At 42.6% G+C, this 14,999-nt stretch overlaps 1 protein-coding gene and 1 long non-coding RNA gene across 2 annotated transcripts; one reads left to right on the top strand and one right to left on the bottom strand.

Annotated features, from left to right (window-relative positions):
• Window positions 1-456: 456 nt before the first annotated feature.
• Window positions 457-5,812, top strand: LOC126039062 (uncharacterized). Its single transcript, XR_007506179.1, has 3 exons — window positions 457-2,228; window positions 4,967-5,125; window positions 5,361-5,812. It is a non-coding gene; the product is annotated as an uncharacterized LOC126039062 (long non-coding RNA).
• A 7,592-nt stretch (window positions 5,813-13,404) lies between these two features.
• Window positions 13,405-14,394, bottom strand: MAS1 (MAS1 proto-oncogene, G protein-coupled receptor). The gene has a single exon (XM_049801663.1). It carries the CDS (start codon window positions 14,392-14,394, stop codon window positions 13,405-13,407), a length of 990 nt encoding a protein of 329 aa, XP_049657620.1.
• Between the last annotated feature and the right edge of the window lie 605 nt (window positions 14,395-14,999).

The raw sequence follows: 14,999 nt of genomic DNA, 5'->3' as shown, positions 1-14,999 counted from the left end.
CTCTCCCCCCCCCCCACACCTCACGGCCGTGCACGTGCTGGGCGCGCCCACTGACCGCGTGACACCGCCCCGCGAGGGCGCCCGTCCGCGCGCGCGCGGGAGGGTGGCGGTTGGGCGGCGGGGCCTGTCAGTCCGTCCGTCCGTCCGTCCGTCCGTCAGGGCCGGGGCGGGTGCGTAACGGGCGCCAGCGCCCACCGCGGGCCCTGCCGCCGCCGCCGCCAGGCCGTGCGGCGGACCTGCTGCCCGCTCACGGGGAAGCGGGCGGCCCGGGCCTGGCAGCCCGCCGCATCCCCCCGGTGCGGTGTGCGGGTGCGCGGGGCAGAGCGGCTGCCCGCCTCGGCTGCCGCAGGGGCAGCGCCGGGGACGGGTCGTCCCGCTTCGGGAGCGCCGGCCTCGGGAGGGGCGGGCTGCCTGCCCCGCTGGGCGCTGCCGCCGGGCCTTGCGCTGTGCCGGCTGCCGGCTGGCGTTCGGGTGTGCGGAGGCTCGCCCCGTGACGTGCACTGCGAGTGGCACGGCGGCTGAAGTGAGAGAGGCGCTGCTTGGGAAGAGTTAAAGGGCGTTTTAAATAAGTGACTGAAAAGTGTGCCGTGAAGTCTTGGGAGAGACCAGAAAACTGAACCCGTTAGGGACGGAGGCTGAGGAGGCGATGGCAGCAACGTGGTTGGTTGTATCGCACGCATTACTGCTGCAGCAGGGAAGCTGGCGTGCTGTGGAGATGATCCCGTTCCAAACGGCGGGCAGGAGGGGAGGCTTGCACAAGGCAGCAGCCTCATCAGGGGGAAGTGGAAGAGATGCTGTCTTAAACCCCTCAGCCTCCTAGACTACTGAGAAGAGCCAGCCGGCCCAGAGCTCGTACAACAGACGACTTACAGGATTTCGCAAATTCAAGTCGAGTGCTTAAGATTCAAAAGAGGGACTTGGTGTTTAATTTTTATGAAACTGCAGCTAAGAAGCAAAGCACCTTTGAGAGTGGGAAGAGGCATAAAGGTGGCCACAGTGAAAGAAAAATAAAAATTACACTCGTTAAACAGATAGCTTTCTTATTTGTGTGAAGAAGTTCTGTTCGCTAATTATGAACGCTTTCCAAAAGTCATTTGCACAAAGAAATGCAAAAGGCCTACAACTGAAGTAGTCTCTGTTTCTCTTGCCCCATTCCGTGACATCCAAAGGAATAAGACAGCACTGAAGATGTGCCTCTATGGCAGTTTAACCCGACTCCAGGCTGCTGTGATCTACTCCTTTCCTCTTCCTTTCTCTCAGTTATATATTCTACTTCCCTCCTTTTAAGTAGCATTAGTTCTTCTGCAACAGGGCAGTCAGCTGGTTATAGATGCTGATCTGTCTGACAACTAACATACTATTTTGATTGTTCTAGGTAAGTTTTCAGTGGTATCAGTTACCTGACTTACTTGGCTCGCTTGCACATCTGCACAAACACCGACACCAGCTCAAGAAGGGGGAGAGGAAGGCATAGCTGGTGCTGTGGAAGGAGGAGGCCCCAGGTAAGATCAGCTTTAGCTGCTGTGAAATTTAAACCCAACCAGAGAAGCCAGAAGTTACAGCTCAAGTCCAGCCAATGGCTCCCCACTGCCACGCATGGCCTCAGTCCCTGGTCCCCTCTGCCTGTCTGCTTGCACATGATGTAGGGACTTGTGTAAAGCCCCTCAATTCAATTCAACTCATTAGTCCAACAGAAAAAAATCATCTTCTGAAAAAAAAGGGAATAGATTTCTGCTGGCTCAGCAGTTGTAGCAGCCTTGTGCAGTGATGAATCCTGGTACAAGGGCAGAGGATCAAGAGGAAAGTAAAGCAGAAAGATGACTGCACCGGTTGGTCTGTTCAGCTGTGGTAGCAGCTTAGCTTTTAGAGTTATCACAGCCTAACCCAATAGCAATGTCCTCAGCTGATGAAGAGAGGAAGACCTTCAATCTTTGTGCTGGAAAGAAAGTTGTGACATGAAACAATTATCAATCTAACTTTGCACAGAACCAAAGAGAAAAAAAATAATGAAAAGGACTGGGTGAATGCTGTTATCCTTAGCAGTTTTCTGTTACTATATGATGGATTATTGCCAACTCTTGCTCTTTTAGTGGATTCCTTAAAGCTCCAAATCTGATTACCCAAAAATCCCTGTTGTCTGCTTTTAAGACTCTAACCTCTATAGTTTAAGACAAACTTGATGGCATGAACTCAACGGCTCCAAAGAAGACAAAAGCAGTAGACTAAAGGTATACCAAGTTTATTATTTCTGTGGTTATGTTTCTTAAATTTTGCTGTTCTGCTGGCAGTGCCAGCATCACTCACTCTAGACAGAGCAGTGCAAATACGTAAGACTTACTGGTAAGTTCTGTCTCTGCTTACCAAATTGAATTAAAAATGTATTGACCAGGAAATTCACTGCAGACAGCACTGCAAGCAGACATACTGTAGCTTCTGATCTTATTAGCTACCTGAGTTTCTGCAAGTAGGGCTTTATTCCAGAAATTATCTTTGTGTAGATTTAAGCATGTGAGTGACTCCACTGAAGAAAGTGTGACTGCTCACCTTGCTGACATTAAGAATGCATATAAAGATCTGCAGTGTTGGGGCCTGGCAGTGTAGAAACAGTTAATTTCAGTTATCTGATAGGAGCTAATTCAAAGTTTACTGACAAAAGAATGAAGAAGTTACATTCTTCATTCTGCATACTGCTTTGTATGCATAGGCCCCTATATATGCACAAGGCTCACAGACTTCAGAGCAGTTTCTCTGCATACAGAGAAAAGTATGTGAACAGCTACCTAACAAGAAATAAAGAAATTGAAACATGAGAAAAATAATCCCAGTTAGAAAGGGAAAAAAACCAGAAATTCTACTTTCATCTGCAGTATCAATACAAATGCATCAACCTAATAATGAATCAAAGTTGCAACACAGCAAGGATAGCTATGGAGCTGCATAAATACTGAAATATACATTGTAAATACAAATACCTTTAAAATAAAATTATAAAATAAAAATTTGCAGATTCCAATCCTGTGCAAAGCATACAGATTCCAATCCTATGACTGTTTCCATTTCCTATATATTTTCCTTAATTTTTCTAATATGCGGGATCCAGTGGTTATCTCAAGATCCATGGAATTTCTCCCATGTTTAAAGCTACGTACACGCATAAAAAATGTCAGGAGCTATGTGTCAGTCATTTTTGTATCCTAAACTATGTTTTGCAAATAGGCAGGAAGGAATTTCATTCTGAATATCGTTTAAAAATAATAATTTAAATATTTACCACCCATGTTTAATGATATCAGCATCTCAGCTAGCCAGATACTGTGGGACAGTGTTAAAATATTCTGAAATATAATCTCGTAATCTTACCTTTTCCTTTTCCTCAGGAGAGGCTTAGCATGATGACTGCTAGTTATGTTGCAGTAAATCCCAGTATACCTGAAACTCATGCTGAAACTTCCAAGTTAGGGATGGTTTTCAGTAAGCAGGGTATCGTGAATAGGTAATGAATACATAGGTCCTCCAGGATTCTTCCTTGCAGCTTGCCAGGTGTCAAATGTCACATCATTTCATGTTCTTCTGATTCACAGTCTTGCTTCATGTGGCCAGTATCAGCTGTGCAGTACAGGCTGGCTGAGAGGCAGCTCATTTCTACTGTTCTTGTCTCAGTTCCCTTAACACTCATATCTGATCTCTGTCTTTTCAATAAATAGGAACTAAAACTCTTTCAGAATCCAGAGCTGGGTTTACATTTGATTGCAGGAAATTCTTTGTCCAGTGAGATTTGGACAGTTTATTTCTAGCTGTCTGTAACCTGCACTATAATAAAATAATTATCTTTATACTTCGTGAAAACTTCATAGGGCTCTTCCATGGAGCCATGCTGTTCTTTAGAAAGCACAGAGGCACTGCTCACTGGGTTGTTCTCTCTTTTTTCCCTTTTTCTTGCTCACTACACCTAAACTTTAGTCTTCCTAATCTTACACCCATTGCCATTATTTGTGAGTGCTCCTTGTTCTTTTGGCTGCTCATTCAGTCTTCCACCATTTCTCTAATTCTTTCTGCTCCTTTTCCTTCCTTTTCTGTTCTGCTTCTACTCTTCCCTGTTTCTTTCTCGTGTTTTTCAAAGGCAAGCTCTTGATAAGAGCTACCTCCTGATTTGTTATGATGAGTTATCCTGCTTTATAACAATTTAAAAATAAGACTGTTGAGGAAAATAGTGCCTGCTGACCTTGTCTTCCAGACTTAGGTTTAGGCTTCCCAATGCAGTTAGAGATATAATGACACTTCCTAATCTAGCTGATATTGTTCAATGAAACTGTAAAAGAATATCAACTTTGTCTAAACACATTGAGCTTATTTGAAATCTTTGTCTTGTTGGGGAAGTCCTTGCATGCTGTACTCAGTGTATGCACTGAAAAGGGCACTGTTTTGTACTGTGGCTTAGAAGATTAGAAGATGGCCCTAGTCAAGGCCATTCCTGAGTCATTGCCTGAGCAAGTCTATAGCAGCTTTTCTGTATTTCTCCATTTCTTTTCACAACTTTGGTCTAGTTTTCAAGGAATATGACTCTTGGCTATTTATGCTTGGGTCAGAACTCAATATTTTATAATGGTGAATGATCAGATTCAACAGCTAGGGCCTAGGTTACTTGGTGGACTTGCACCACATAGAGCAAGAACTGTAAAATACAAACCACTTCACCAGAGTAAACCAATGGTACTTTCATTGCTAGTCAATGAAATTTCACTAGCACAAGTTTTTGATGTCAGAGGAATATGATTTGATTTCTCTGCTAATCCTGTTTCATTTGAAGCACCTACTAGAAATTTATCACAAATGATTTAACCTCAAAGCACCTTACCAAGGGAGTAAATGTGGAGTGAAAGACTTCAGTGTTTTGAACCTTGTTACCCAGTCCTGGGCGCTTTTACTTCAGTGTTATTCTTCACACTTTGGTCTGTTCTTCCCCCAGGAGCTTTTGTCTCTGTGGTCTCTTGTTGACGGCCATCTTTGAGCTAGCCACCATCCTTTGGTTCTGTGACCTCTGCTGATGCCGGACGGGCATCCAGCATGAACCTGCCCTTGCTGACCTCACTGTGTTCCCGGAAAGCATTCTGTCAGATAAGCAGATGTAAGTGTGGTGGTAGCAAACATGACCCCCACTTGCAAGGCAGGCTTTGGGAATGAAAATGTCCCCAAATGTATTTGTTATTTCGGAATTATTTTCTGACAGTTCCCTCTATCCCCCTCCTGACTTACATTTGTCAGCAATCTCCCAGGCTGTTATCTGTTGTCATTAACCATGTACTCCAAAAATATAGCCAGCTCTTTCCAAATATGATAATCTATCATGTTTTACTCTCCAGTAACTGGATTTTTCCAATCACTTTTTAACTTCTGGAGATGAAGTGTTTCTCTTCCCTACATCTGGGACCTCACCTGCAACATAATTATCGCAATGTAAGTTGCAGCTCAGCACAGAAGGATGTGATAATGCGAAAAGATAACCTCCTACTCCCTCAGCTACAGTCACTGAAAACTGTTGTGGTTCATCTGCTGTGAGAAGTGCAAGCTAGTACGAGACATGTGAAGACCACTTGCCATGGCAAAAACCTGCAGGTATCTCTTGTGGAGCTGAAGTGAATAAATGAAACTTCCTATATCTGGAAGACTTACTGCTCCATCATGTTGTATTTTTATTCTGAGACAATAAGCAGCTTTTTCTAATTCAGGAGTTATTTCACCTAATTCATGAGTACTATGTATGGCAATAAGTTGTCATCTGTTCCATCTTGATTGTCACAAGGTAACTGATAAATTTCTGTTTGCTTCATTTTTCCTGGCTCTGTGTAGTGTGACTTCTTTCCCTTGTAACTGAAGGACACTAAAATGAGAATGCCATCTTGAGCATCACACTTAAAAACTGACAAACTTCATACACAGCAGAGGAATGACCAAATCAGTTTTGTTTAAAGCATCAAGGCTCAAACTACATTTTCTTTCTTCATGTTCCTCTACAATATGTGGTATGCTTTATTCAGTTGATTCTTCTATCACCCTGTCTTGCTAGAATATATTTATATATTCTGAGAATATATATATTCTGTCCATGTATACACATTTGTTTTCATAGCCACATTCATAAATATGTTTAGGCCTATATTAGATGTCTTCTAGATATGCATTTTATTTCCATTACATATGACTGTAAAACATTTTAAGATATCTGAAGTAGAAGAATAAGAAATAAGGTTACATATAAACTCATTTAGAAGAAAAGTAACAATCTGTTTCTTTGATAATAGATACCAGATTTCCCTGTATATTTTATATTCACAAGTTGTTGGAGGAGATAGTGTAGAGAAAAATAAGTATCAATAGCAATGTATATATGAAGGCCCAGTTAAGCCATTACAGGGCTTTGACGCCAAATAACAATATTGTATAAATGGTTCAATTAAAGAGTCGCATTAGATTATAATAATAGATTGCACATGTAGATCACAAGACAAGAAAGAGATCTCCAAACTGCACTGCTTTGAATCTATAATATCTCCACCTGAGTCAGTGGAAGTAATCCAGATTTTCCTTACCTTTTCTCAGTCAGAACCTGAGTTAAATGAACAGAACACATGTAAATACAATAGTGAATGTACTGAGAAATATGCATCAGATCAACATGGAATGATGCTTTGGGAGTTGACATCAAATCCAGATGGGGAAAAGTACAGATAAAATTTTCTCAACACTGAAGACTGCTAAGAAACAGAGGCTAGTGTTGTGCTCAAAAAGATACATGCTAACAGATAAATGAACCAAAAGAAAGCTGATAATGAAGAATATAGTTAGTGAATAGAGCTATATTTACAGAGGACCTTAGCCATGCCAAGGTTAGCAATAGAGACGTCATTCATTGCTCCAACACTGGCCGCACTGGCCCAGCCTGTCCCCTGGCTGGGGGCAGGTGCCTTCCAGGCCAAGCCCAGGGAAAAAATTATCAAAATTAGCCAAAACAAAGATTGCTGGTTGTATATATTTATTTTCACCGAAATAATTACACTTTGCTGTAGTATGTAATTGAGTATCTTCGGTGAGCTTAGAGTATGTGTTCATCTGAAAATCTTCGCTTCTAATAAAGAGAACTTTTTTCCTATAAATAATATTAAAAAGTTATATCTGAAGCACATATGTCCCTCTTTGAGTCAAAAAATAAATCCAGATAGACCAAAGACAACACAGAACATAAAACACCTTCCTTCAGTGCATTTAAGCAAATGGTTTTTTTCTTCTGAGATAGAACGGTGACACCAGGGTGTTCACTCCATTTTCTGCACATAGCTGTTAAAAGTTTTACTTCTCTTTGTAGACTCTTTATACATAAAAATACTTGCTTCTGTAAATATTTTAATTTATTCTTTACCTCAACAGTCTCTTACCTTTTACCATTAAAATTACTGTTTGTTTGCTATAATGTCCAATTGTCAAGGCCCATACTTGTCTTAAAGTAAATTCTTAATGGGATAAATAAATACTTAATTTAAAGATACTCCTGTTCCAGAGACACTTTGTGTCCAGCTCTAAAAAAAAAACACAAAAAAAAACCAAAAAACAAACCAAAATTAGTTCCTTAGTGTCACTTCATGCTTAGTGATGTTAGAATGATAGAATTAAAGTAAGAATTTAGTTCTCCTACCCTTGAGGACAATCCTTCGGAGTGACCATTAAATACTAAGATACAAACTATAGAGGAAAGATAAATAGACAGTGCTAGTGGTGAAATAATTACAGCAAATTGGAGAAAGTTTAGGATAAAAATCACTGTAACAAATTAACATGTTAGTCTAGATTTCAAACCTATGGACTAAAATTCCAGTTGGAGTAAGAAAAATACATTTTTCTGTTTTCTATGTCCCTGACTGCCTAGCTGAGGTGCTGAGGGAGGTCAGAGTTGTGGTGAAGGCCGAGCACAGGGCAGCAATGTGGGGCGGGGGCTACCCCATGGGAGACTGACCGTCATGTCAGAGCATGGGGCTAAGGCAACCGTTTCAGATGGTCAACGACTCCTGGTGAGGAGAAAAGCATCCCCTGACTTGACTAAGTAGCACATAGGACCTGGTTCAAAATACCACTGTCAAAACATTGCTGCGCAGTAGCTACTATAATACATCCAGATCCTTGCAGGAGTAACAGAATTGTGGACAATTGCACTCAATGTCAAGAAAGGAGCTCCTTAAAAGTGAGGAAGTTGTGGGTTTTTTTAAAGAAAGAAGTTGAAGGGGAAATAGCTGTTAGGAGGTTCAACAGAAATCTGTTCAATCACAAGTGGCACAGACAGGCTGGTTGGAGCAGATTGTTCACGGTTTTTTTCCAATATAGGAATTAGGGGCATTAAAAGATCTAGAACATGGCAGCTCAAAACAACCTGAAGGAGGATATTTTTCAGGAAATATTTAATTAAGCTGTGAAACAGTGTGAAAGACATAAAAAACTTGTATGGCTTCCAGTGGAGGTCATATGTATATGTTGAAGAGAAATGCATTGAAAGTTACCAAATACAAAGTTTTCTAGACCAGGAAGTTCCTGAGCTGATAACTGTTGAAGGCTCGGAGAGGATGAGAAGGAAGTGTGATATGTATTTGCCCTGTTTCTTCTCCTCTGTAGGCATCTGCTTGTTACCACTGCTGGAGGTAGGATTTGGGGCCAGGTGGACGCTGCCACATCCACTCCCTCTCCTTTCCTACTCTCCGTATTTCTGAAACAACTGAAGCAAGGATTCGAGAGATGCCTGCTATACCAGCAGCAGGTCCAGACTGTGTATTTAATGAGGCAAGAGTCCAGTTTGGAAAAAAATAGGTTGTAATCATATAATTAAAAATTGAATGATTATATGCAAGGCAGAAGTATTAGAATCATGCAGGCTACCTCATCTCAGTACCTCTTCTGTGAATTTGGAGTTTTGCACCTACAATACTTTTCTTTGAATGTGGATCCTCGTGCTTTATCTTTTAGGCTTGTAGGACTCAACTGGAAGAGCAAAATAATTCCATGTGGACATCACATAAGTGCCTGGGCAACCAAATGGAAAGCAAACTCACCTTCCTGTTGCATAGGTATCTAGATGCCCTGAGTATTGGATTTTAATAAATGATTTCTGCACGGAGTTAGGAAGAGAAGCAACAAAGTACACACATGGCAGGCAGCATATTGTGGCAGCTACACACAAGCTCACACTGATTTTGTGCTTTCCCTTGACCGAGGTACCATCAGAGAATATTCTCTGCTGACCAGTATCATCACTGCAACATCAGCAGGCAGTGAATGGCGCTTCTCGAACTAAAGGGGTAACTGAAAGCTGCAGGCAGCAGATGTCCTTTCTGCTGGAACCCAGACAGTGCTGGGGAAGGAGAGGTGGGCACACAGCTAGGTTTCACCCTGATACCCACTGGGGGTACCAAAGGGGTGCACATCCCACCACCAGGACTGGAGTACGCAGTCCAGGTCTAGCATAAGAGGATAAGGGCTGTGGGTATTTGCAGGTCAAGAAAGCAGAGCAGGGGAATTGCAGAATGTAGAGGATGAAAGTCAGCTAAGGATTCACACCGGCTCTCTGGGCGCCATGTCACCAGGCAGACATGATGAGGGGAACTCAAGGAGTCACGTACGATCCCTTGTACTGAACCTCTCTGTTCACGAAAGCCAGCGTGTGGATCACCTTCCCCCTGAGACTGGCACAGCGGGAGGACTTGGGAAGGAGTCTCTCCCAGGTGCACAAAGAGCTGAGCATCACAGGCTCACGGAGGATGAAATTACCTAGGACCTTGCTGGAGATCTATCTAGGATTTTTTGGAGGACCCTGCAACTGAACTGTCCCTTCTATCCTCCCCTCAGAAAGCGACCTGAGACATTATACCAGGAAATGCTGTGCCCTTGTAGATTGTTCTCATGCTAGGAAAGGGAGCAAGGGGAGGTTTTCTTCTATGTCAGCAAACAGTACAACTGGGAAGTATTTCAGCTTCCCTTAGAGGATTTCCCAGGCTAAGCCCCAGGCTGGAAGTAAAACTAGGTAGTATGTTCTTCCTCACCCCTCTGCCCTTGCTGTTACAAGGATCATTCACAAAGTCTATGAGTTATAGAGGAAAGCTGCTGCATAAACTCATTGCATCATTTGGGACCTGAACCTGTACAGCAACCTGCCCCATGTCATCCTTTCCACCCAAGCAGTAGCTACAAAAGCAAAAAACTTCTGTGCAGTGCCAAGGGAAGTGACTTCCCTCTCTGCATTTCTGAGCACGCTTTTATATCCCACAACATTCATTAATATCAAGTAGATCAGAAGTGTGGTAAAGAGCGTTTTAATAAAGGAAGCACTATACTGGGCATTTCTTCCCTGAATAATTCCTTGTCTTGACTGCACAGCAAAACTGAGTCCTTATTGCCCTGGACATTACAAGACATAACCAAGAGAGAGCTGCTGTTCTGAAGTGTCTATAGTGTAAATGTGAAGGCACAACACTGGAAACAAAATAAAATAATCCTCATTTTATAGGAAGGAAAGAGAAGGACAGAAAAATTAGATGCCAAGACTGCATTAAAACAGAACCATCATCTCTAAACTCCATGGCTAGTACTTTACCCACATGACAATCTTTCCTGTTCTGCACCGCTATAAAGTGCTTATTAACACCATCTGATCTGCACATGGTTATTTCACTCTCTCCCACAGATGCAAATAATTTTTAAAAATGCAAGCTGGTGAAGAATCACATTCTTGTTGTGCAACAAATGGAGTGTCACATTTTTCCTGTTTTTTTTAAAATCATGGAATAATGTGCTTATCAGTTGCCCTTGTACTGCAGCCTCTCTGCACAGAGAAGAGTCATCAGGTGCCGTGATAAAGAAGAAATAACATCCCTAAGATATTTTTATCCGTGGACTGGGAAAGATTAATCATTTTTCAACTGCTAGCTGCTCATCCTTATTTGTCCTTCTGGATGTTCATCTCAGGCTGAATGTTAATTTTGTCTGCTCTGTGAACCGATTTATGGACAGTTGTCCAAATTCTGAAACATTTGAGGGCACAGCCAGACACAGGTGAAAAGGGGTAAGAAGCTAAAAGTCCTAGAGCACCTATTCAGCTCACGAGCATCCAAATTACTGTGCTGCATATTATTGCCTCTTCAGATCTACTGCCCTGGCTGCATGCATAATGATCCTTAACCCATACCTGTCATAATAATCTGGGCATGTTTAAGCACTGTAAATAATATGCCTCGTCTCACCTGTATCACTTTGAGAGAACTGGGTTATGTGCATGGTTACAGTGGAAGCATGTTTTGAACATGCTTCCTGCAAATTTGCCCCTCTCTCTGGTTCTCCATGTGATTATTGTCAAGGGTCTTGAGGTAGGGGTAGGGAATGGCTTTAGAGAAGAGTCTGTTTTTTTTCTGGGCTATTATCTACTCTAGTATTCAAGTTTATGGCATTTATCAGTGCTGACAAATTCCCCGTCAGCTCCCCAGCTCCCAGCGGGTGCATGCACACACGTGCCACACATATGTGGACATCACACATGCTCATTCTCCCTGACCATCCCAGGTCCACAGACCTGCTTGCCATGTCCGCCACTCACCATCAGCAATGGGGAGCTGCTCTGCTGATTTGTCATTCCAGCAGTACAGTAGATCACTGCCCTAAGACAGAAGCAGACTGCACTCATCTACCACCTGAATCAATAGAGGTGACTAGCCTGGGACTGGAGCTTCAAAGACAAACACTGGGACAAGTAGAGAGGCTGTCATCGATAAAGGTTTTGATGGAGTGAGGTAATTAGGAAGATAAAAGGGTAACCTATTCCTGAGTGTTTTCTGCAATGACACACTGCAACACTTTAATGCAAGGAGAAAGGGGCACATGTGTGGAAGGAATATTTATCCTTCTGAGAGCTCTTCTCTATGTGAATTCCCATCCAATCCTCAGTCATAACCTACCATATTCCTTATTCCAGGACTGGCAATCTTTCAACAAAGGAGGGGTAGGTTGTATTTTTCTTTCCCCAGTTAGCTATTAAGTGTGCCAATGGAAACTTGGCGGGAAGCTGAAGATGCTGCTTCTGCCTGTGGCAGGAGGTCTCAGTTCCTGCTGAATTTGGAGCTCCATGGGGGCCAGAGGCAAATGCATCTCCCAGACATCTCTTTGAAAGTGCCACAGCTCTCTGAGTGCCCTGACCTCCCATATTCTGTGTCTGTGTGATACCTGACTTAGCCCCATCCCCTCCTTGCTGTTGTCTTCCTCTGTGGTCTGCAGCTTGGTTATAGTTGGGCAAGTGGTCCTGGGAATGAAACTGCGCAAAATAACAGCTCTGGTACCCTGGCATACAACAGAAGGAGGGAGTCAGTTGGAACGGGGTGGCTGGGGTGTAGCCCCAGTCGTGCATTTTGTGAGGCACCTTTCTTTTTTTCTGTTTGTCCAAAACTGATTGCTATAAAACAGAGAGACCACATGGGGAATATATGCTCTCCAAAGAACGGGTAAATAATAAGGAAGTGGCTGGGACAGCAAGTGTTGGGACTGAGTTTCTCATAGACTCCTTGAACAACTAAACCTACAGGAACACTGACATTTTGGGGATGAGCCAGCCCTACCCTTCATAATTAGGGCAAAAGCCCTCTGTGAGTTGACAACATCCCTATGCTGCCAGATACTCCTGTGTGTCAGGTACCGAATTATCCAAGGACCCAGAGAAATGTTGATGTCACTGCAATTTACGCAACATATGCTTTGAAAACAGACTCTGAAGTAGCCCGTTAACAATAGAAGAACTTGACCATTTCATATACACTTAAATGTCTTGCTAGACCAAAGCTACACCATATGTTTTTGGGTATGTATGGAGACTTACTCTCATACGTGGATTTCTTCCTCTGTTTCCCCCAGGGAGCAGCTCTTTTGCGCACTTAAACGAGCTGGAAACAGTTGAAACTAAATCCCAGTATGTAACACGAGTCCTGCGTTTAGTGGGTTTGACTTTTAAAAATGCAAATACACACAGGCCCTGATGACTTCAATAGCATTTATGGGTGCTCAGTGCTTGTATAAATGTCACACTATTTATAACATATTTCTGTGTCCTTTTTTTATATTCTCTGTTGGCCTGTCTCTTTTCCACTGTGGTATCTTTGACTGACATAGTCACATCAGGATGTAGCATGTGTTTGAATAATTAAGAAAATACAAATAGAAGTTATCTTTATTCTAGTCCATATTTTTCCATTGCTCAACCACCAAAGATAACAGTACCATTTCACCACTGCTTTTTTACATTCTATGGAAGAGAAATGCTTTTAGTTTTGCAGTGGTTTATTAAACCTTCCAAGTCCAATTATTTGCCCCTAGAATTTCCCCCCCTAACCTTTAGAAAATTGTTTCAGCTATATCCAAACTCATGCCAACTTCCTGGCTTCTCGGCCGCAACCCATCAGCGAGTGCTCTACTAAGAACCACTTTGAGGCTTTCCTTGAACCTCTTCTTCTTGCTGCTTCCTACGAAGAAGTAAACAAGGGGGTTGATGCTACTGTTAACAGTGGAGAGAACAACGGTGACGTGGTTCTGCTGGCTGAGCAAAGATGACCAATGGTGGTAATTCAGAAGATACAACAGCCTCATGGGCATGGCAAAGATGAGGAAGACAATGACTGTGGCGACAATGATGATGTAGAGCTTTGACGAATGAGGTCTCAGGGAGTTACGATGAATCCTGATAACCAAGATCAGGCTGGATAGAATCATTAGAGGAATGAAGATCATGAAAGTCAGGATCCATGTGAAGATAAGCAGTGCTTGGCAATGGTTACCGTCGTCGAATTGTTCCTTCGTTGAATCATCTTTGCATGTTAAGTATTCGGCTACTGTCATCAGAAAAGACAGAGTCCACAGAATTGCACACACAATTGCCGATTGGTGCTGTGATCGGTGGCATCGGTACCAGATGGGGTAAACAATAGACAGACACCTCTCAATACTGATGGCTGTCAGGAGATAGAGACCAGTATTATATCCAAGAAGGAAGACAATAGATAGTGTGGTGGTTATATAATAGTAAAAACCATATGCGAATCCAAAACCAGCAATGTACTCAATTGACAGAATAAATGTACAAAGCAGTAAGGAGAGATCAGCAATGGACAGGTGTGTGATGTACGCAGTGAACGGGTTTCTTTTGATCTGGAAGCAGAGGCACCAGAGGACAATTCCATTTTCACAAAAACCCAGGAAGGAGATGATCATAATTACCCAAAGTGGGGTCAATATCTCCCAGACCCTTTCCTGTGTAGAAATGTTTCTGTGCATTGAGATGTTCTCTGTGCCTTCGCTGGGATGAAACGTTATGTTTGACTCATCCATGGGGAAAGCTCAAGTTTGGATAGCACAGCTCTTCCTTCTGTAAATATGTATAAAAATATACTGTGAGCATTGTGTGCTCCTCCCCTCCCCCTTTTCTTTCTGTTTTGTGGACCCTCAATTTCTGGCCATATCTGAAAGCCTTAGCAAAAGGAAAACCAGCTTTGATATACTGATGCTAGCTGAAACCCAGTTGTGACTACTCTTGGCAGTGTTAAAGATTGCTAAGCCCATCATGCTAGCAGAAATCCTGAGCTTTCTTCTCTATGGGGTTCAGCATGTAAGTGCTAAACCGTAGCTAAAGAGGTACTCTCAAAGAGCTCTTGGACAAGCAATGTCTCCATCACTTTGCAAGTTTCATGATGTAGTGGTCACAGATAGCACTGGTGGTTCTTGTTAGAGCCCTATATTGATCCCAGACAGGTCTATTCAGCTCCCCCTGAAGCTAATGAGTAATGAAGCTAATGAATTCTGAGTTAAACATATGTATTTCAAATGAATTTGGCTTATAAGTTTTTTGTTTTAAAAAAAAATTGATACCAACGTCACTTTTCCAGGAAGGGCTTTAATTAAGTAAGTAAAAATAATATGTAGTTACTCAGCACTCC

This window comes from Accipiter gentilis, chromosome 5 (assembly GCF_929443795.1).
Source record: "Accipiter gentilis chromosome 5, bAccGen1.1, whole genome shotgun sequence".
NCBI lineage: Eukaryota > Metazoa > Chordata > Aves > Accipitriformes > Accipitridae > Astur > Astur gentilis.
Note: the sequence above shows the minus strand (reverse complement) of the source record. Positions and strands in the feature narration are given on the sequence as shown.